The sequence below is a fragment of the Bos taurus genome, chromosome 2 (genome assembly GCF_002263795.3).
Source record: "Bos taurus isolate L1 Dominette 01449 registration number 42190680 breed Hereford chromosome 2, ARS-UCD2.0, whole genome shotgun sequence".
Taxonomy (NCBI): domain Eukaryota; kingdom Metazoa; phylum Chordata; class Mammalia; order Artiodactyla; family Bovidae; genus Bos; species Bos taurus.
Genome location: NC_037329.1, coordinates 89,597,209 through 89,620,083, shown reverse-complemented (window position 1 = coordinate 89,620,083; position 22,875 = coordinate 89,597,209). Strand labels below are relative to the sequence as shown.

General features: G+C 34.4%; 1 protein-coding gene across 5 annotated transcripts in view; it reads left to right on the top strand.

Annotated features, from left to right (window-relative positions):
- HYCC2 (hyccin PI4KA lipid kinase complex subunit 2) overlaps positions 1-22,128 on the top strand; it is a 64,107-nt gene extending 41,979 nt beyond the window's left edge. For 4 of the 5 annotated variants that reach the window (XM_005202680.5, XM_059878769.1, XM_005202681.5 and 1 more), the window contains 5 exons: positions 2,488-2,604; positions 6,414-6,501; positions 9,321-9,480; positions 10,210-10,377; positions 14,410-22,128. In XM_005202680.5, the coding sequence (XP_005202737.1) occupies positions 2,488-2,604; positions 6,414-6,501; positions 9,321-9,480; positions 10,210-10,377; positions 14,410-15,011 (1,135 nt within the window). In that variant the 3' untranslated portion in view covers positions 15,012-22,128. The remainder of the gene's footprint in view (positions 1-2,487; positions 2,605-6,413; positions 6,502-9,320; positions 9,481-10,209; positions 10,378-14,409) is intronic. The other variant, XM_002685507.7, reaches the window with a different exon arrangement.
- Positions 22,129-22,875: the final 747 nt, after the last annotated feature.

Genomic DNA, 22,875 nt, shown 5'->3' with positions numbered 1-22,875 from the left:
TTTAGTTGCTTAAAATAGCATACATTTATTATTTCAGTTTTCTGTGGGTCAGAAATCTAAGTGTCACTTAGCTGGGGCTTCTGCTTAGGGTATTACAAGCTGCAGTTAAGATGTCCACTGGAGTTGCCATCATATCTGAGGTTCATTTGAGGAATTATACACTTATCTTGGCAGAATTCAGTTCCTATAGTTGTAGGACTAAGGGCTTCAATTTCATATGGACTGTCTGCTGAAGGCCAGTGTCAGTTCCTTGCCATGTGAGCCTCCCAATTTAGGCAGCCTACAGCATGGCAGCTCACTTCTTCAAAGCAGAGGAATAAGAGACGATGCACTACAGTCTTATGTAATATAATCACATAATCATGTACATGTATGCATGAAAATGGTATCACCTTTTCCATGTTACAAGCAAATCACAGGTTCCACCCATGCTCAAGAGGAGGGGATGACACAGGGTGTGAATACCAGGAAGGTATCATGAGGATCAGCCCCACATGCCCCACCCCCAGCCACTACTACAAATGCTTTGCACAGGTTCATACTGGTGTATTACTGAGAGGAAACTGTGGTCCTATTTATAACAAAACTCACTTTTGCTAATTGGAGGTAGGCCAGTCTAAATTAGCTGTTAATTTGATTTATAAATTTGTAGATTATTTTAAAGTGTATTATTTCCACTCGTGTATAAAAACAAGATTAATGACTAACAGAATTCTTGTCTCTAATCTACATGTTGTTTGTTTTTTTTAAACTTTTTATTTTGTATTGGGGTATAGCTGATTAACAGACAATGTGATAGTTTCAGGTGAACAGTGAAGGAGCTCAGCCATACGTATACATGTAACTATTCTAACCTAGATGTTCTTATCAAGAGAGTATATTGTTTAAGCACTTACTGCATATCTACAGATCAATTTATTTATAGATGACTATTTTTGGCTCAATTAAACAAATTGGCTATATCTCTAATTGGTAACATTTAGTATGGCATCTTACAGAGTTCCTTAATAACAAATGATGATCGAGTTTCAGTTCAGTTCTGTTCAGTCGCTCAGTCATGTTTGACTCTTTGCGACCCCATGAATCGCAGCACGCCAGGCCTCCCTGTCCATCACCAACTCCTGGAGTTCACTGAGACTCACGTCCATCGAGTCAGTGATGCCATCCAGCCATCTCATCCTCTGTCGTCCCCTTCTCCTCCTGTCCCCAATCCCTCCCAGCATCAGAGTCTTTTCCAATGAGTCAACTCTTCGCATGAGGTGGCCAAAGTGCTGGAGTTTCAGCTTTAGCATCATTCCTTCCATAGAAATCCCAGGGCTGATCTCCATCCTCAAACTTTTACTCACGTGTCCCCTAATGAATTTTGAAAAACTTTATAGCCTTTATACATTTTTAAGTTAACATTTAAATTTTTTATTCTTTTTTATATGATTTCCAGCATGTAAATATTAACATAATAAAACAAATAATTGTTAATTGCTATTTTTAATGTATATAATGTAAATACACAGTGATCTAATTGATACCATGATACCATCATCCATATATGGAATAAATGAAAAATAGTCTTTCTTTAGTAGTCTTTCTCCTTAAAATGGAATGTGTATTGCACTTTATCCACATAAATTTTATCCTAATATAGTGCTGTTATACTTAAAGGTCTTTTATTGATCAACTAATTATAAACCTCTGCCACAAAGAAAATATGTAAATTAAAAATATAAAAATATTTCCAGAGACCAAAATGCACTAAACACTAAAAAATTTCTTCTGAACTCACCATTGCAGTTATTCTGATAAATTAATTTATTAAAATAATAGAGGTATATAACATCTCTGCTAATTATTAAACATAACTTTTCTGGAAGCATATTTTAATGAGATGGAAAATAGAGGATCGTTTATGACACTTTAAATTTGTTTTGAGAGTTCTGTATCATCCACTAATCCATCCTGATAAAATTTGGGACGTGTGAAAGTTATGCATTTCTTTTGTGAAGAGGGAGAAGGAGAATTATGAAAGAGATACCTTTGAGTATTTTGAGAAAAGTTGTTGCTTGAGGGCTTGCCTGGTGGTTCAGATAGTAAAGAATCTACCTATAATTCAGGAGACCCAGGTTTGATCCCTGGGTTAGGAAGATCCCCTGGTGAAGAGAATGGCTACCCACTCAAGTATTCTTGCCTGGAGAATTCCATGAACAGAGGAGCCTGGTGGGCTATATAGTCTGTGGGGTCACAAAGAGCACCTTTCACTTTTTCATTGCTTTTATTGCTATAGTCCACTAGAATGTGTGTTTTGTGAGAGCATAGATTTTTTTTTTATCTTTTTACCTATTTACAACTGTATGCATAGACCCATGATAGTGACTGACACATAACAAGTACTTAAAAAATATTTCAGTAAGTGTTGAATATGTGAACTTATGAACACAAAAATATTTTATTTAATGAATCAGCAAATCACACTTAAATAATGTATTTTCCTAGGGTTTGTGTGAGTGGGTTTCCACGGCAACATGAAAAACAGTGGAAAGAACTCTGTGGTCGAATAGTGTTGGATCCCGAATTTATGGTGCAGCTTCTCACAGGAGTTTATTATGCCATGTAAGTAGATGTACTGTGAAATTGTGTGGATTCTTCCTAGTCTTTTAAAACTTAATATTTCCCTTTTTCCTTATTAGTTTCACAACATGGAATATTTTGTTCCATGATGGACCCATTATCTTATTTTTCTAATATGAATTTCTTTCAGTAGTTTTAAATGAATTATACTTTTTATATCTGCTCTCTCAACAACTTTTTAATATTCGGTACTGTATTGTTAACTATAGTTAGCATGGTGTACATCATATACCCAGGATTTTATCTTATAACTAGAAGTTTGTACCTTTTGAACCAACCCTTTTGTACCCTTTTTGCCAGCCTCTGGCAACCACCAATCTTTCTGTATCTATGAGTTCAGTTACTCTTTTTGTTTTGTTTTGTTTTAGATTCCACATGTATATGAGATTATATAGCATTTGTCTTTGTCTGACTTATTTAATTTAGCATGATGCCCTCAAGATCCATCCATGTTGTCACAAATGGCAGGATTTCCTTTTTTTTTTTGACCATGTGTCATGCGGGAGTTCCCCAACCAGGGATCAAATCCATGCCCCCTGCATTGGAAGTGTGGAGTCTTAAGTCCTAGGATTTCTTCCTTCTTTTAAATGAATAATATTCTATTGTGTGTATGTAATTGTATATATAATATGTGTGTGTATAATAAATATGTATACACACACACCTTATTTTCTTTATCCGTTCATCTGTGTGTTTGTCTAATACATATTTGTTGTTCAGTTGCTCAGTCATGTCTGACTCTTTGCAACTCCGTGAACTGCAGCACGTCAGGCTTCTCTGTTGATAGCTATCTCCCTGAGTTTGCTCAAACTCATGTCCATTGAGTCAGTGATGCCATCCAACCATCTCATCCTCTGTCACCCCCTTCTCCTCTTGCCCTCAATTTTTCCCAGCATCAGGGTCTTTGCCAGTGAGTCAGCTCTTCGCATCAGGTGGCCAGAGTATTGGAGCTTCAGCTTCATAATCAGTCCTTCCAATAAATATTCAGGGTTGATTTCCTTTAGGATTGACTGGTTCTATCTTCTTGCTGTCCAGGGGACTCTGAAGAGCTCTCTGGCACCACAGTTCAAAAGTGTCAATTCTTCAGTGTTTAGTTTTCTTTATGGTCCAACTCTCACATCCATACATGACTATTGGAAAAACCATGGCTTTGACTCTACGGATCTTTGTTAGCAAAGTGATGTCTCTGCTTTTTAATACACTTTTGAGGTTTGTCATAGCTATTCTTCCAAGGAGCAAAGCATCTTCTAATTTTGTGGCTGCAGTCACCATCCACAGTGATTTTGGAGCCCTGGAAAATGAAATCTGACATTGTTTCTACATTGTCCCTATCTATTTGCCATGAAGTGATAGGACCAGATACCCTGATCTTAGTTTTTTGAATGTTGAATTGTAAGCCAGCCTTTTCACTCCCCTCTTTCACTTTCATCAAAAGGCACTTAGTTCCTCGTCATTTTCTGCCATTAAAGTGGTATCATCTGCGTATCTGAGGTTGATATTTCTTCTGGCAATCCTTATACATACTTACATATACATATAGGCCATATTTTTTTTATCCTTTTATCTGTTAATTTACAATTAGATTGTTTCCATGTCTTGGCTACTGTACATAATGCTCCAGTGAACATGGGGGTATAAGATATCTTTTTGAGATAGTGATTAAGTTTCCTTCCAGTGTGTAATAGAAGTGGAATTGCTGGATCATATAGTAGTTCTATTTTTAATTTTTTTAGGAATCTCCATATTGTTTTCCATAGTTGTTCCACCGATTTACATTTCTACCAGTAATGCACAGGGTTCCCTTTTCTGCACATCCTTGTCAACATTTGTTATTTCTTGTCTTTTTGATACTAACCATTCTCACAGATGTGAGATGATACTAATTTGCATTTCCCTAGTGATTAGTGATGTAGAGCCCTTTTTTAGGTACCTGTTGGCCATTTGTGTGTCTTCTTTGGGAAAAAGTCTATTCAATTCTCTGCCTATTTTTAATTGGATTACTTGGTTTTTTGTATTGACCTGTATGGTTTTCTTAATTTCTCTTTCTGATAGTTTGTTACTAGTAGCTTCCCTGATAGTTGGTAAAGAATCAATTGGTAAAGAATCCACCTGCAATGCAGGAGACCCTGGTTCAATTCCTGGGTTGGGAAGATCCGCTGGAGAAGGGACAGGCTACCCACTCCAGTATTCTGGCCTGGAGAATTCCATGGACTATATAGTCCATGGGGTTGCAAACAGTCAAATGTGACTGAGCGACTTGACTTTACTTAGTGGGATGATTTTCTTAATTTCCCTTTCTGATAGTTTGTTGTTAGTGCATAGAAATGCAGTAGATTTTTATATATTGTTTTTATACCTATAACTTTACTAAATTTGTTTATTCTAACAGTTTTTTTGGTATATTCTTTAGAGTTTTCTACAGTTGACTCTTGAACAATGAGTGGGTTTGGGTGCCATTTGCAGAGTTGAAAATCTGAGTATAACTTTATAGTCAGCCTTGCATATCCATGGCTTCAATCAACCACAGATTGTGTATTACAGTAGTTGGTTCTTATTGAAAAGAATTCACATATAAGTGATCTCATGCAGTTCGAATCTATGTTATTCACAGGTAAACTTGTCTTCTGCAAACAGAGACAGTTTTACTTCTTTTATTTTTTATTTGCTTGAACTTCAGCTCTGTGTTGGATAAAAGTGGCAAGAGTGGGCATCCTTGTCTTATTCTTGATCTTAGAGAGATCTTGTTCTTAATCATTTGTCACTGTTAAGTAGTTATTGACTATGAGCTTGTCATATGCAGCCTTTATTATACTGTAGTACGTCTACTCTGTACCCACTTTTTTGAGAGGTTTTTTTAATCATGAATGGGCTTTTAATTTTGTCAAGTGTTTCTTCTACATCTGCTATTATGATGGATTTATCCTTCATTTTGTTAATATGGTGTATCACACACAGTTGATTAAATTGTAGATGTTGAACCATCCTTGCATCCCAAGATAAATCCCACTTGATCGTGGTATGTGATCAGTTGTTGAATATAGTTTGCTAATATTTTGCTGTGGATTTTTGCATTTATGCTATGTTTCTCAGAGGTATATTGGCTTGTAATTTTCTTTTCTTATAGTGTCCTTGTTTGGTTTTTGTATGAGGGGGATGCTGGCCTCATGATATGACTGTGAAAGTGTTCACTATTGGAAGAATTTAAGGATTGATATTATTTCTTTAAATGTGTGGTAGAATTCACTCATGAATCCATCTGGTCCTTATTGGGACCATCTTTTACTTATTGGGAGGTTTTTGATTAATGATTCAATTTCCTGTGGGTACAGTGATGGGTGTGTTCAGATTTTTATTTCTTCATGATTCAGTCTTGGTAGATTGTATGTTTCTAGGAATTCATCCATTTTCTGGATTGTCCAGTTTGTTGACATATAATTATTCATAGCCCTTTCAGTACTTTTAAAATATAACTAGTCATGAAACTGAAGTCTGAATACTGTCACATAGTTCATAACCCAGATTTTCATGAATTCAAATAGATAACCCAGATATCAACACATGATAAAATCCAATTATCTTTAAGAGATATCTGTGAAATATTTTAAATGTTAATATTTAAATTTTTCTTTTTGTTCTTGTAACCAAAATTGGGATAGTTTAGAAATTCATGATGCAAAAATTAATGTGAAAATCTTGTTACAGAACCAAAATAATAGGACTTGGAGCAATAAAAAAGATTGTTATTGAAAATGAGAGATATTTGCTAGAGACTGTAATCTGCTTCTCCATAGGTATAATGGACAATGGGACCTTGGCCAGGAAGTCCTTGATGACATCATCTATAGAGCTCAACTAGAACTCTTTTCTCAACCACTATTGGTAAGTTATTATATTTACTTTTTGTTAAACTTTCCTGTGCCTAAAAAGGGTACTGCTGCTGCTGCTGCTGCTAAGTCGCTTCAGTCATGTCTGACTCTATGCGACCCCATAGACGGCAGCCCACCAGGCTCCCCCGTCCCTGGGATTCTCCAGGCTAGAATACTGGAGTAGGTTTCCATTTCCTTCTCCAGTGCATGAAAGTGAAAAGTGAAAGTGAAGTCACTGAATCGTGTCTGACTCTTAGCGACCCCATGGACTGCAGCGCACCAGGCTCCTCCATCCATGGGATTTTCCAGGCAAGAGTACTGGAGTGGAGTGCCATTGCCTTTTCCGTAAAAGGGTACTACTGGTATAAAATTCAGTATGTAATGTATGAGGCAGTACTAATCATTGGAGGGGGAAAACAGGTTTATTCCATACCAACAGTTGGAAAGGAAACAAAATTGTTTTAGATCCTCTTATTTTACAACATAGCAAAATAAAGTTCAAATAAATTAAAGAATTAAGTGTCTTGAAATCCTTTAAGAAAAGAAAGAAGAGAGGCTATAAATATTTGCTCAAATTTTTGGAGAAGGAAAGGCTATCTATATTTAAGTGACTGAACACATCACCAAAAAAGGTTGATATTTTTTTTAACTACATAAACATCTAAATTCTAAACCATCAGTTTTTTGTTTTGTTTTGGAGGGGGGAAGGGGGCGTTGTTTTATTTTTTGGCCATGCAGTATGGCATGTGGGATCTTAGTTCCTTGACCAGGTATCAAATCTGTACCCTCTGCTGTGGAAGCGCAAAGTCTTAACCGTTAGACCTATAGGGAAGTCCATAAACCATCAGTTTTCTAAAACCAAAATTAATATGAACTAGTTATCAACAGGCATGACAAAAAAAGCAAGTTAATATTTAGTTTTACATAAAAATTTCATACTCTTCCAAAAATAACTATATCTCCAAAAGGTAAGATGGTCAATAAAAAACTAAATTTGAACGTCCAGTAGTAGGGTGAGGGAGGCATTTTTTATTGTTACCAGTAACAGTATGACATAACTCTGCACATCCTTTTGGTAATGTATATGTGTTTTCTTTGAGCTACTATCCCATCTTTACCAACATTTCCCAAGAAACTACTTAAAAATTTTTTTAATGTATTGTGAACACTAGATCAAGGTTTGTTTTAAATGCAAAGGAATCTGAACTCTAAACATTATTTTACAACAGAGAATCATTAAGTTATTTACTTGATGAAATTATTTATTTGAAAATTAATATTAAGGAAACATGCTAGCTGTGTTAGTAGTAAAGTAGTATATAGCTATTTTTTTTTTAATCTAGACAGGACAAAGGAAACATAACAAATGTTAATAGTTCTCTAGGTGATTCAGCTGGATAGTTTTTATTTCTTTGCAATTTTCTGTATTTTCTAAATTTTTTCTAGTATTTTTAGAGTTGTATATTTTTTTAAATAGTTGTATTTTTAAAATTATTTATGTATTTTTACTTGCAACAATTTAAGAGTATAATTTTTGAGTAATTTTTTCATGTCTTTTTTATAGTTTAAGATAAATATAAATTTATTGAAGTGACATTTATATAATTCTTTCATATTTGAATTTTCTTTTTTCCTCATGTCAGCATCCCTAATTTTACCCTAAAGTTTACTGTAAAAAAAAAAAAAAAAAAAGATTGCATAGGGAATTCCCTGACAGTATTAGTTAGGGCTCTGCTCTGTCCCTGCCAAGGGCAAAAGTTCCATCCCTGGTTGGGGAACCAGGATCCCACAAGCTGCACAGTGTGACCAAAAACAAAAAACAAGTGGACAAGAAGATAAAAAAATTACACCTTGATAATAACACCTTGCATTTGCGAGACTCTTTAAATTTATAATTTCATCCCTGTCTTATAAATTAAGTAGAAGTGGCATTTCCAAGGCAATATAGGTAAAGAGATTCATAATCTATAGTTCTAGAATAATCCTTTATTGCTATGGGTCTCCAAGGGACCCAGGAAATGACATTCCTTTTCTCTATTCAAAAACAGAGCCAGATGATAAATAGATAAAATAGTTGATAGATAGAAAAACAAGTACCATCTTTATTGCTGATTAAGGTTAGATTGAAAGACTTCACTCCCTACCCTTTAGTTAAGATGTTGAAACAGCCCACTGGAGCGAAGGTTTGAGTTGGGAGAGAAGGTTTGAGTTGGCAGAGCAGGCAGGGGTATCCAGCTTGCTCCATTTCACTTGTCCTGTCCAAGTGGAGAGTGAAGGAGAAAGATGGTCCTCTAGCTCAAGATCTTTGCTAGGTCAGCACTACTCAGTCAGAAAACATGGAGCAGCCAATGGCTATTACTTTCCAGCCAGATACCTCACTCTCCTCCACAGAGGGCAGAACTTGATGGAACAAAGTGCCAGATGGGTTTAGGAAAGATGTCTCCTCATGAAAACAAAGCTAATTTTTTTAATTATAAATTAAATTTTGCATGTTATTTATCATCTGAAGAATCAGAAAGAAACTTACTCCAAATTTTCTTGTATCAGGGTTCATATGTTTAAAACTCTTTGGAATCTATTTTCTCCTTGAAAGCCAGCAACTTCAGAGAGTCCATGAGGGTGTGTGACTCATATTTTTAAATGAATTCTCATCTTAGAAGCCTACCCAAAAGAATACAGACCAGTGGAAATATAAACATTTCTGACACATTATACTTTTCTATTTTGTAGAGCAACTTTTAAATACATATTCAAGAAAGTATGGAAACATGAAATGTGCAGTAAGCATAAATTGTATATTGGATGTAAGTACATATAGACTTATCATTTTAGGTTGCCAATGCCATGAAAAATTCATTACCATTTGATGCTCCTGATTCTTCACAAGAAGGCCAGAAAGTACTTAAAGTCGAAGTCACTCCAACAGTGCCGAGGATTTCTCGGAGTGCGATTACAACAGCTTCAATCCGTCGCCATAGATGGAGGAGAGAAGGTGAATATAAAATCCCTATAGCCCGCTCATGGGTTAAAGTAAATTTATCACTGTTTTTACAGACTATATTTACACATGATATTATAGTACTCTTGTAGTTAAAGTAAAATTGTTTAGTTGTTAAAAATAGCAGTAGAACTGTGGTTTGTATACCTGAATTCATTTTAATATAAATATGTATATATATTTTATAAAGTAGAAAGATGTTATTTAAACTGCTCTCTGAATGTTGAAACAGAAAATAAGATCAAGTTAATTTTTTTTTAACTAGTAATAACAATAGAAAAAAAATTTCTTTAAGCTTGTTTCTGAAAAAAGGTACCTGTATGAGCAGTGTGGGAGAAAATTATATAACTGGCCAAACTAATGGTATAATACAAGCTATACATAAAATAACTGATTTTTATCTTTCTTTTCCTTGTCTTGTAAGTGCTGAGTCCAGCAGTATTTCATAGGCATATGCTACTTGAATAGTCAAGCTGTCTTGCCTAAGAGAGATTAATTGCCATTTTAATGATCTCTATTTTTTTCTCCTATTCATTTGCAAACCTCACATTGTTCATCTGCTGCCTTATGTGTGTGCATGCTGTGCACACACATGTAACTATATAAATAATGTTTGTGTTTATGTCATATCCATATATACATTCTCTTATCTGCCTGGGTCAAAATGCTCAGAAAAGAATAGAGCAGCAAAAAAGCACTAAAATTTTATATGTTGAATCCCAGATGGCTTTGACTTCTCAAACGAGGCTGACTCGAGTATTCCTGGCTCCCCGATCCAACACGGCTCCACTGACCTAGGGATCAAACGTGTGCAAGAGGGGGAGGTGCTGGTGCACAGGACTCCTGAGCACGGCTCACCGGAGCCCAACTCAGCAGCAGCCACAACAGAGGGTAGGACAGAGATGAGGAGGCAGAAGTCAGTGAGGCAGTTGCTGGAGAAGGATCCTGGCTCTCTGTCCCCAAGCAGAACATCTTTCCATTCTAGTGTGTGTTTCCACTACCCCAGGGTGTATTAGACTCTCCTTGCAAAGCGCACCCCCCCTATATGCTAGCACCAGGTCAGGTACAATCTTTAGTTACCATTTGTGCTGGCCTGGAGTCTGCATCCCTGTGTATTAAAGAGCAGCTTGGCATGGCTACTAACAAGGGAGAGGCCTATCTCCAAAAGGTCTGCAAATGCTTGGGATTTCTTCATTACTGAGCATGTTTATTCTAACATCAGGAAAGGAAAAATGCACCCAATGGACCTGAGCCTTATTATTCAATGTGTATCAATTTCATTTAGTTGATAATGTATTATTTGGAAAATAGGTGAGGAGAGTTTTAAAGCTTTAGTACATTATCTTTGAGAAATGGGACTGAAATGGAGCTGGCTGATTGGTCTCTAGTCCCAGGGTGGCCAATTAACAAAAACTTCTTATCTCTTTGACAGAATAAACCAGTATTGATTGGCTTCTTATAATCTTCAAATCAAGTTGCCTGGGTCTGAACTACTGACATCTTTCCTCTATAAATGTACTCTCCTGGTGCACACTACCTTTTTATCATTTATTGTAAAAAATGACTATCTTATATAGCTCCCAAACAGAAGTGAAATGTATTATTTAGAAGTCATAAATCCTAATAGATCCTTGTTTATACAGTATGGGTATCTCAAATGAGAATTTTTTTTTACCCCTCCACCACCATCACAGCCACGACCATTATCTATAAAAGAACACTTCTCTCTGATAGGAAAGTATTTATTTGCTGTTTAACATGTAATGCCATAGAAATCGGTTTTATAAAAGAGGATATTGTGGCCTAATAGTTTTTTCATTATTTAATGTATTGTTGCTGTGGAACTTGTACACTAATTTATGAAATATAGCAAGTAGTTTTAAAATAGGTTACTTATTTTTATTTATTCCACCTTAGGAAAATCTCTTGCTTTTTGGTGCATTAAAAATTTGAGCATGCTCAGTAAGAATCTAAATCTACCTTCTGTTCCCTTGCCCATTTGCCCAGAGTGACCTGACTTCATTTAACAGTGTTGCATGTGCATGATCTAGGGACCCAAAGAAGTTGGTACTATGAAGAGAACCGTGTGAAGGACACAGCCTTTCCTTTTCATTTTTTCTATATCTCTTTATGTTATTCCTGGGAGTCAGTTGTATCTTGTATAAGGCGTAAAAATAAGTATATGAATAGATGTCAAATTCATAGTTGGCCTAAATTGATCAACATCTGTTCTCCACTTTCTTGATGACTAAATGAGCCACTTGAAGTGTATCTACTGCCATTGTTAGAATATTGGAGTATCCATGCTAAATGTAGTACAATAATCACTAACATTGATGAAATTTAAGTATGGGATTGGGTAGAATCATTTTTTCCTATTAATCATAAGTCATACACTTTGAAAAAAGGAAAAAATAGTAATTCCTTTAAAATGTCCCATTAAATGTTAAAACATCCTGTTTTAATATCTCCTATTACTGATAAAATTTCAGGTTGTGAAGCTGGGGTATGGCCATTTAGAAAAGGAATGAATCCCATTGGTGTGTTTGAAATTTCTTAAGTTATTTCGCCTTTTAATCTAGTTTAATTGTAGCTTTAAATGAGTATTAGTAAAAGCTAATTTTTAAGGAAAAGCAAACATAAATAGGAAAGTTCATTAAAAATCTTTTTGGTTGTCTCATCTTTGGCTCATGAATAGTATTATCACCCAAGGAGAAAATTAGAAGGAAAATGTTATTAGACATAATAGCCTTTTTATTCCTTGAAGTTTTTTAGACAGAAATATGGAAATTATTAAAACTAATGAAAAGTTTCGGTAATTCTGAAGTCTGCTGGAGCTTTTGGTTTAGCATCAATAATTGACCTTCTAAAAGAAAAAGAAGGGAATTTCACCTGGCACTGCAGTGGTTAGGACTCTGCTCTCTCAACTGCTGAGGACCCAGGTTCAGTCAGTTGTCAGAAAACTAAAATCCCACAAGTCATGTGGTGCAACCAAACGAAAAAAGAAAACATGTTTTCTAAAGGTTTTAAATAGTTTTACAGTTAAAGTTGTATTTATTACGTGTTGGAATTGAAGAGAGAATTCATCACCTACCTTTATCCTGATTGTTAAGTAACATTTATGACTTTTAAAGCTGTATTTAAAATTATTACTAAACTGAGGACCGTGCTTGTGATTAAAGTATATTCAGTGTTCCACTATACTGAAATAGCATTTCCTAGTATATAAAATATCAGTAGGTTCTCTTGCATGGTGGTTTCTACATTGTCATATCTCTTTTATGGCCATATTGCTTGGGCATCAGATCTGCATGTGGCAAAATTCAGAAGCTAGCACTAAGTCTCTCAGTCTCTTTCCCTAACCATATGTATAGCCAATGACATATTTCTGTTCACTTCTAGTTTTATATTACTGATCTTAATTCTGAACCAGTAACTATCTTTTCCTGGGCATTGTGGAGTTCTTCATAGTAATTATAAATAAATTGCTTAGATGTGATATAAATATAATTTAAAGTTTTTATTTTGATGTACACTATATACTGTTCTTGAGGAAGGGGTTGAGAGAAGTGGTGTCAGCTGCATTTTCATATGGCTTTGCATGATGAATAAAGATTACTAAACTGCTGGATATAACAAGAAGATGCCTTTTGCTTTAAGGATAGCCTATTTCATTCTTCTTTTGAAGGAAAGAAATAACTAATCCATATGAGAAAATATTTATATTTTTCCAAGTACTATGTTAAATAAAGATTGTGTTTAAGTATTTTGTGTATATTTTACTTAGGTAACTTGTATCTCAAAGTGATATTTTTTTGGATTTCTGTCCTAACAGTTTACCTTAGCTAAAATATTGATTTCTGAATATAGATTTAGACTGAACTTTCTTACAATCTGGTAAACATATTTTAAAGGTAGCAAACTTCTGTCAGTTTTTGAAAAAAGCAAATGTTCTATTTTCTAAGAGAGTGTTGATCATACTTTCAGTAAAGGAATCGGGCTTTCTGAAAACCCAAACTGAATACATGCTTCTTTTCTTACAAAATCCCAAGATAAGAATTCTTTTGTTAACTACAGTTTCTGCATGAAACTTAATGGAATACTATAAGTATTTTGTGATCCCAAAATAATATATCTCAATATTTAAAATCTAAAATATTATATAAATATATAACATAAAATTATTATATATTATTTATTATATTATAAAATAGTAAAAAATTCTTCCTCAGTATCCTTGTTGGTTCTTACCTTTGTTCTCTGTTAATCAAATATTTTCACATTAACTGATCAAGAAAATATGGAAACCAGTGAGTAGGCATGTTCATAAGACAAAATATGACTGAAGTTACTAGAAGCAATGTAGAATTTTTAGTTTAGAGTTAGAAAATGTACTAGTTCCATGTTAAAGATTTTAAAGCTATTTAGAAGCAATTAGCTGTTAAATATAAAATTTCATAGTAGTTAAAAGGGGTTTGGGGATGGGTTTTTGACATTATTCTGGGTGACTGAAATTAGAAGGGTCTCCTATTTTATGACAGGTTAAGGAAGATAGGAAAATTTTTGTTTTTTTAGACAGATATGCTCACCTCAAATTGACAAGGTGTATCATAAAGATTTACGGTCACTATTTTACCTACAGTTGTGTGTCTAAATATTGATACTAATAGTACGCTAGACTTGCTCGTGAATAGTTTTACATAAGCTAGCCTAATCAAAGCTAAATGAACAGAATAAATAACATGAGAATTCTGTATAGATTGAGGCTCCTTCCCCTAAATTATTTAGGGAAAGTGTTTGTAGCAAGGGTCATTGCTGACCTATAGCAAACATTACCTAGGAGAAAAGGTCAGTTGAGTTGTTATTCACGGCTGCTTTTTATTTAATTTAGCTATTGCTGAGTCTGTCTGATTTGTTTTTTAGGTGCTGAGGGTATAAATGGAGGAGAGGAGTCGGTAAACCTGAATGATGCAGATGAAGGATTTTCATCAGGGGCTTCCCTCAGCAGCCAGCCAATTGGGATCAAACCATCCTCCTCTTCTCAGAGGGGAAGCTTAAGGAAAGTAGCAACTGGGCGTTCAGCCAAGGATAAAGAAACAACTTCTGCCATCAAATCCAATGAGAGCCCTCGAGATTCAGTAGTTCGCAGGCAGTATGTACAGCAACCAACTGATCTTAGTGTAGATTCAATTGAGCTGACACCGATGAAGAAACACCTGAGCCTGCCTGCTGGCCAGGTGGTGCCAAAAACTAATAGCATTAATCTAATCCGGACAGCCAGTGCTTCCTCAAGTAAATCATTTGACTATGTAAATGGCAGTCAAGCAAGTACCAGCATTGGGGTTGGCACTGAGGGTATTACTAATCTAGCAGCTAACAATGCTAATCGATATTCAACGGTCAGTCTACAGGAAGACCGGCTAGGTCAAGCTACAGAAGGTAAAGAGCTCCTCAGCCCAGGAGCTCCCTTAACCAAGCAGTCTCGATCCCCAAGTTTCAATATGCAGCTAATATCCCAGGTGTAGTCTTGATATCCTCTCTCTCATCTTTCTGCTTATCTTCTAGACTGAACATTTCATTGTGCAAGAAGACACTTCATCCCACATTGTGAAAACATTGGTAATCATAAACAGATCTGATTTAGTTTAGGTATCTTCATACTGTATTTTGTATGGAAACAGCAATAAGGTTTTCTTTTCTCTCTTTCCTATATCGTCTCTTCACCTGTTCCTTGTAAACGTATTTGTGAAGCAGTAGAAAATGTTCGCGTTTTCCACACCTTCGTTTCTCCTTGGGTGATGTGCAATCCATCGTAGGCTGATCGGTCCCATTTCAACACTGTGAGACTGAGGTTATGTTAGAGGAAATGGTGTATATGATCCCTATGAATGATACTTCGGCTTTTGTTTAAAAAAAAAAAAAAAAAAAACGGGTTTGTTCTCATAATCTGTAGAACTATGAAGATAACTGGATCATATTTTTTCTCTCTTAACCAGGAGTGCCTCAGAGATTCTGCTATGACTTTGGACTTCTCTGAGTCTGTGCAATCATTTTCTTGAGAAGCATGGGGAAAGGTGGTAGACTGCTGCACTTTTTCATTAAAATGAGGGTGGCTCTTTTTTTCCCCCATCTCCTTTATCTCGAGGATACAATGTTCAATTACTGAGGCATTTGAATCAAGTTGTGGCCACCTCTGTTGGAGGACAGGGCTCTAAGTTGATTGTGTAATAGATAATGCACTTTCTCAATGGCTCTATAGTCATTATTAACATGTCTTCCCTCCTCCCCACAGGGACATAAGGTCATTTCTGTCCTTTGAGTTTGAACAGCTAATAAATCAGAGAATCCAAGGGGCTTGTTCTATTTCCCAGGAATGATTGACACTTCGGTGCTGGGGTTTTATGGGGGGAGGGGGCAGTTTCTGTTTAGATTGTGTGGAATTGTTTGTGTGAGGGGAAGTTTTGATTGTTTTTTTTTTTTCTTTGTGAGCTGATGATGACTGAAGTAGAACAAGTACGTCTTCAGGTAAAGAGAGGGATTTCTCAACCCACTTTCTATGATGTCAGATTATTGGAGAAACCCTTTCAGCTGCTTTCTAGATGTACCTAAATTCAGTCAGATATTTTGGATTAAGAAACCTGAAGTCCTGATAGGTCATATACTCCAAGGAAATACATCAGGGACAGATAATTGGCTGAAAACACTGACGCTTCAATGTGACACATTTTTATAGAGCATTTCTACCAGGGGGTACTGACTTGATTTCTCCTACAAGGACCACACTGCCTTTGTGTTTAATGTAATGCAATTTGTGTACCTTCTAATCATATATCTGCAAAAGTTCTCATTTTTATAAGTCTTTGAAATCATGCCAGTAAGCTAGATGTTGAATGTATGTAAGTAGCTTTTGGTAACTGTGCTAAGAGGCTATGAAAATGCATTATTGGTTTTTTTAGAAATTATTTTTTTTTAGTTCTGATTTGGTTGGATAAGATTTCATTATGAACTCATCTGGGTCCCAGGCTCTAATGCTTGATTGAAATAGAAGAAAATATATTGGTTTTTGAAAATCAGTGTATCATGACTTGAACTGCTATACATTCTTCCACACAATATTCAGAGCGATGAATACTTTGTACATTTAGACATTCTTATTTTATTATTGTAAAAGAAAAATATACTGAATTTACAGAAAGCAAGTATTCTCCTAATTAACAAAGTTTGAAATATTACCTCTACTGATTAAAATTCCAATAGATTTTGATAAAATAACCAGAAAAATGCTTCTCATTTTTTCACATCTTAAAATCCAGCCCCTTCCTTTTTATTGTAAGAGGTTTTTATTTTGGGGGGTTTTGTAAGGTACTTTCTGTTAGAATCTTTATGAAAACAGTGAGATGCTTGTTTGAATTTGGTGGTGTGTAATATTTTTCAGCTCATATGAAAATGGAAAACTAGGACCTGAACTATTACCTATAACATTGCCAAAGTCTGAAGAAAAGCTAAAAGTTGATAAATAGAGATTTATTGATTTGTGTATATATATGTGTGTGTGTATGTGTGTGTATATATATTGTGTGTATATGTATATATCACAAAGACATATTTTAGATATCTTTTCTTTTAATTTAACTAAGGGATGTCAGATAAATGAATTAAAAGCAGCCAAATAAATGAGGTGTAAAGATATATAACATAATAAGGAAAGCAAAGTTTCAGGTATGAAAAGAAAAGAGCATTATACTTAACAGGAGGTAAGATCTTGACCATGGCTGGAGATCAGTCACTTTATGGTAAAACTGCCTGGTTGATTTAAGAGGCTGAAGGGTTGTTTTTAATTTAGCAAGTTGTACATTTATTGGCACCTAAATCTAGCATGCTTATAGTTATAGCACAAAAAAAACCCCCAAATAATACCAAATTTACAGCAAGAACTGTAAAAGACATAATAAACCCTTTGTCTGATTTGTTAGAAATCTTATGTTACACTTGAAAAGCTGGTTTTGAAAAACTTTCAACTTAAAGGATTTCATGTATCTATGTGTATTCATATATATTTTGTACATACATATATCCGTTAATGTTTCATGACCCTCTAACATTTGTGTTCCATTCTTTTAAGTGGTATAATTTGGCCCCAAAGAAGAAATATTTCATTTAGTTCAAATTTTGCATTTGGTGTCTTAGAACAGATTTCCTGTGCAAGATATAGTTAAAATGGAATGAGTCAGTCATAAACCATAGTCACATTTTCTAAGAGATTTTTAAAATATTCATTTGCATTATTGCATTTAATGTAAAATAATTTTCAGATATACAACTGTTACAAATATATGCCAGCAATATTCACGCTTTATCCTTTAACAACTTTTTGTTTTTATACTTCCTAACTTCCATTTTAAAAAGTTCTTTCATTTATGGACAAGCTAGTTAGGGTGAAAATACTTGTTTTCTATAATAAAACAATTTGATGTTATCTATGCCAGGTTCAATTAAGAAATACAAGGAAATTATCTGCAAGTTTTGAGAATTCTTCTCTATGATGTTAATTTGAAATCATGTTACTAGAACACATATATATTTTAGAACAAATCAAGTGTAAAATGAAAGCTAGCTTAGTAGTAAGATTTTTAAATATGAAAATATTTTGAGAAGCTGCATGGGAGCATGATGATTGTAATTTGAAATCCTGATCATTACCACTAGTCTTACCTTCCCAATGATTCTCCTGTGCCTATTTATTATAAAGTCAATTTTTTTGTTCTAAAGAGACCATAGAGATAATCTAGGAGTCTCCCAGCACCCACTCCTTCATATCCATTCTCAGGAAACTGAGGCTCAAAAAGGTTGTAATGTGCTCAAAGTCACATAACTTAGAAGCAGAGCCAGAGTCAAACTCCTGTCTCCTGTCAAATGCATATTAACACCCCACTGCCTCCTTTCACTCATCATATGGTGAGTGTGGTTATGGAACACACTCCAATTCTGCAATTTCTTTACAGTTTGGGTCTAGTAGTGGTGAATATAGCACATTAAGAAAAGTATTAAATCCAGAGAAAAATGTAGAGTAATAAACATAGATGGGGAAGGATAGATACATTTTTCTTACTCTAATTTATGCCTTACTGTTTTCTGCCACTTAACAATTGTATGCTGCCATTTTATAGTTTATTATGTTTGGGGGAATTTATTTAAATGCAAAAATAAACCCAGCGAAAATGACTTTAATCGGTGTTTCTAGCTATCTTAAGAAATTTTTGAATCAGCCAGCTTTCACAGTCACCTAGGTGGCAGGTTAACTGTATTGCACAGTGTAGTATTGCAAAGTAAAGATAAATTTGATTCCATAATTTCTCATGTAAAGAGATTGAACCTTGTGCTCAGACCAGATAGATAACAAGCAATTATTTCCTTCTGTGATGGAAAAAGATTTATAGTGAAGCTTATGGTTCCATAACAGAATGGTGACCCATGTCATCTAAAGTGTATATATGGTATAAAATGTCTTAAATGCGATAGTCCCAGCTATATAAGCTCAATATTTCCAACCTACATTTTCAAATTCCACTTGGTAGCTTTACTGAAGTACTGAGAATAACTCCTTTTAAGTTTTGTTTGCACCATTTTTGTGACTATTTTAATGAAGTGGGGTGTTTTTCCTACTCGGACGAGTTAATATGGGTCCATTTTTGAGTACTTTTAATTGTTGACAATCAGTAAGTCTCATTTAATTCTCTGCATGTTCATCTGTAAATAAAAATATTAGTACGTATCTTCAGTGGGTAGTACACTATTTATACAGACACTAGCAAGGAGGCTCTCTCCATTTCTGATCTTGGAATTACAAAGTAAGTTTTATGGTTTTGCTTTTTAAAAATCAGTATTTCAGTTACATACTTGTTTTTTAGTTTAAAAATGTTTAATAAGTCATGACAGTGGTCAGAAAATCTACAACAATTTTAGAGCAATTTTTTCTATACTATGGCTATGTAAACAGTCTGAACCTGAGACTTTTTATCTTTCAAGTTGAATGATTATTGTCATGTTTCAAACCACTAAGTCGGTTGAGACACTTATTTGTAAAAATACTTTAATTTTTTAAAAAGTGCTTTTTAGAAACAAGCTGTTTGAAAATCAGCTAGAAATAATTGATAGCTTAAACTCTAAATGTTAGAATATTTGCCAGATTATAAAATGGGATGCAGTATAAAATTGTTAACAGTGCTAAAAAAAACCCAAGAGTCACCAGATTGATACAGCTTTCCATTGCCAAGGTGGTCGTGTTGATAATGTAAGACATAAATTTTAGTATTACCTACATTGTATACCTAATGGGTATATCATATTGGCACTGAACATATATAGGAAATACTATTTGTAGAGTCAACCAATGTGCACTTAAACTGTTGGATTTTTGGTGGTGCCAGAAATTTGTGTGGTGATCCCAACCCATTAGAATTAGAGGAGTCATATAATCATCCAACCTTCCCCTGCCCATGTAGGTACATTGCTTCTGAACCTGACCACATAACCACAAAATTTAACTTCAGTCTCTTCAGTATGTTTATAATCTTAGCCATTAGTCACACGAGAAATAGAAGAGCAAACAGTTTAGGATAGAAGTTAGCAGGTAGCTGGCAATGATGTGAAATAACTGGCAGCATAGTACAGGTACATAAGTTCTATGTTTTGTTTCTGGATTTTGTGAAAATGTTTACAAATTAAGTCATATTCAGATGTCTGCTATTATGCTCTTCTGTTTAATACAGATTTTTACACCCAAAATGAGAATTAGGCATAGCTTAAAGTATAAATGAGTCTTTTTTTCAGAATTGTGTATCTGAAGGTAGGTTTAGTAAAGAAAGTCTTCTGTTTTCAAAGAAAATGAACTTAATTGGACAGTCCATCCCCAACTACAGAATTCATATCAATCTGGTTTGCTGTATTTGAGTGTCAAAAGTGTAGTGTTAATGATATCAGAGGAAATTGTTCACACCTTCATAAACTACAAAAGTTACCAAAGAAAATGAATCAACCAAATATAAAATTTGAAGTACCTAACTGTTAAGGAATGAGGCCCCTTCTAACATGAAAGATTGATTTCTAGCCCTGGAGGAAATATTCTTCCATATGGAACAGATATACAGAACCTACAAGATTCCATTTGAGGTTTTCTTATCATGTTGGTAAAATGTCAACATTTATACTTCCAGCAAAAGTACCAGTTAAGGGTCAAGTCCAAATATTATTTCTTATGGCAAATTTTCATGTCTCCTTAATTCAAATTAAGGATTTTGCTCATCAGTATTAAATAAAAGGGGGAGAGAAAAGAATTCCTGTAATTGGTATACTGTATAATATTGTGACTTCCTAAAAAAATTGAGGGTGAATTATAGAAATGTGTATTTTAAGTGAGCAATGTCAGTTATTTCTAGTAAGTATGATATTGGCTAAAACTATGTTTGTTTACATAATTTATGTACTCGATCACTCTGGGTATTTTTTTTCTTCGCAGAAAAACACGATTGGGTTAAGAAAAGTTAAAACACTTATTTTTAAAATAGTTCAGTAAGCACTAAAGAATTTACTTAAACTGTTAAATAATGATTTGGGGGGATATGAATTTATATATTACCTGATGTCCCAAACAGGCTCTATGTATTATTTTTTTTATATCAGATAGAAGTTAAAAAGTAATGGATGTGTTGATCTGCTATCTTAGAAAAGATTGGCTTTCTAACAATTATGAACGTCGGTTTTTATGTTTTTTTTAAGTTTTATCATCCAAACTGAACTGAGACATATACTAAATGTTCTTTGTGTTGTTTTAAAATATTTGTAAGAAGTTCATTAACTGCTTTACAGTGGTTACAGTGGTGGTTTTTTGATTCTTATTCTAAAACTTATACTGGCTTTACATTCAGTTTAACTGGTTAAGTGAAACAGTTTTTATGGTGCAAAGATAATTTTCCCACTTTGTCATCATAATTTGACTCTCCTGACCTATAGTTTCTAAAGAGTTTTTTACTACTGTAACATCATGTATCTGATCTCTGTCACAATGGACAAGTATACAGGAAATATCCAACTTTCATATGTTTGCTTCAAAAAGGTTACAGGTTGAATAGGTCAGCTCTTATGTTTTTGTTTCTTAACCAGCATCAACCTATATAGCTTGGTGTAAACTTGCCAAGTATTCAGAGAATAGTGCTGGTTAAAATTTAAATATGATAGTCAGGAAGAAAATATGATCTCTATTGACTGATGTCCTTTCAAACTAGGACTAGTGAAAACATTTTTTTCAGAGCTGAAGAAGAAATGCACATTTAAGATCATATTTATTGGTGCATGTAAGCCATTATCTTAACTGTCTTACTGAACTAGTTAATGCTGTTGATTGTTGAAATGTGAAATGTAGTCACTGTTGACCTTGTAAATATCTGCCAGAGATGAAAAAATATTTTAAATTATAAATAAAGATGTATAAAATTCATTATCAGTCTGCAATGCAGAAACATATCTAAGATGTTAAATATTGTGTTTCTTGAGAAATGTGTAATTTTTCCCTAGATGTATCTAGTTACATTAAGGATGTAAATTTTCTTTTGTACAGTATAAAATACAGCTTTATTTGGCTTTTGACTGGATTTTCCTGAGTTAATTTATATCATACCTAAGTTTCATAGCTTAAAATGGTCCTTCATTGCATTTTTCAAAGCATGCAATTTTATTCATGTATGTCTGAAGTTTTTAATTTATACGATACCCTGTTAAGGAAATTTAGGCAAGATATAAAATTACATATAGCACCCAAAATAATAAATAACATGTAGGCAGGAGTGAAATTAATACATAAAACATGTGTCAACATTTATGTTACTGTTGAGGTACATATTTATCTCTGAACTTTAAAGCAGCCAAAGAGAGAGATTAACAATGTGATTTTGAGATATCCTTAAGATAAATCAGTTTCCCAGGTGAAGCACAACTGTTTCTAGTACTGAGACATTAGAACTAATTTTCTTTTCTGGGTCCTTACAAGAGGAGCCACCATTATTACAGTGCCGTTTACACTCTTCAGTAATGTATGAAAGTGCTTTTCTCATACTCTACCAGCAGTTCATTCTTTAGCATTAAACTTCTTGATCAATGCTACATTGTCTTTCTAAAGATACTTTAACCTCTTAGAACATGGATTTAACAAAGGCCTGAGCCCCAGGCTGCCTTTTCCTTTCCTTTTACATGCACTTTCTAGAAAAATCTCTTGTACCTTTTTTCCTCATGCCTGGTATTCCTTGCTTATGAGCCAAAGCTTTCTCTTCCCTTTTATATCTTGTTATGCCTTAATGCAAAATTGCTGGTATAGATTAGCAGTTCCAGAAGAGTGGT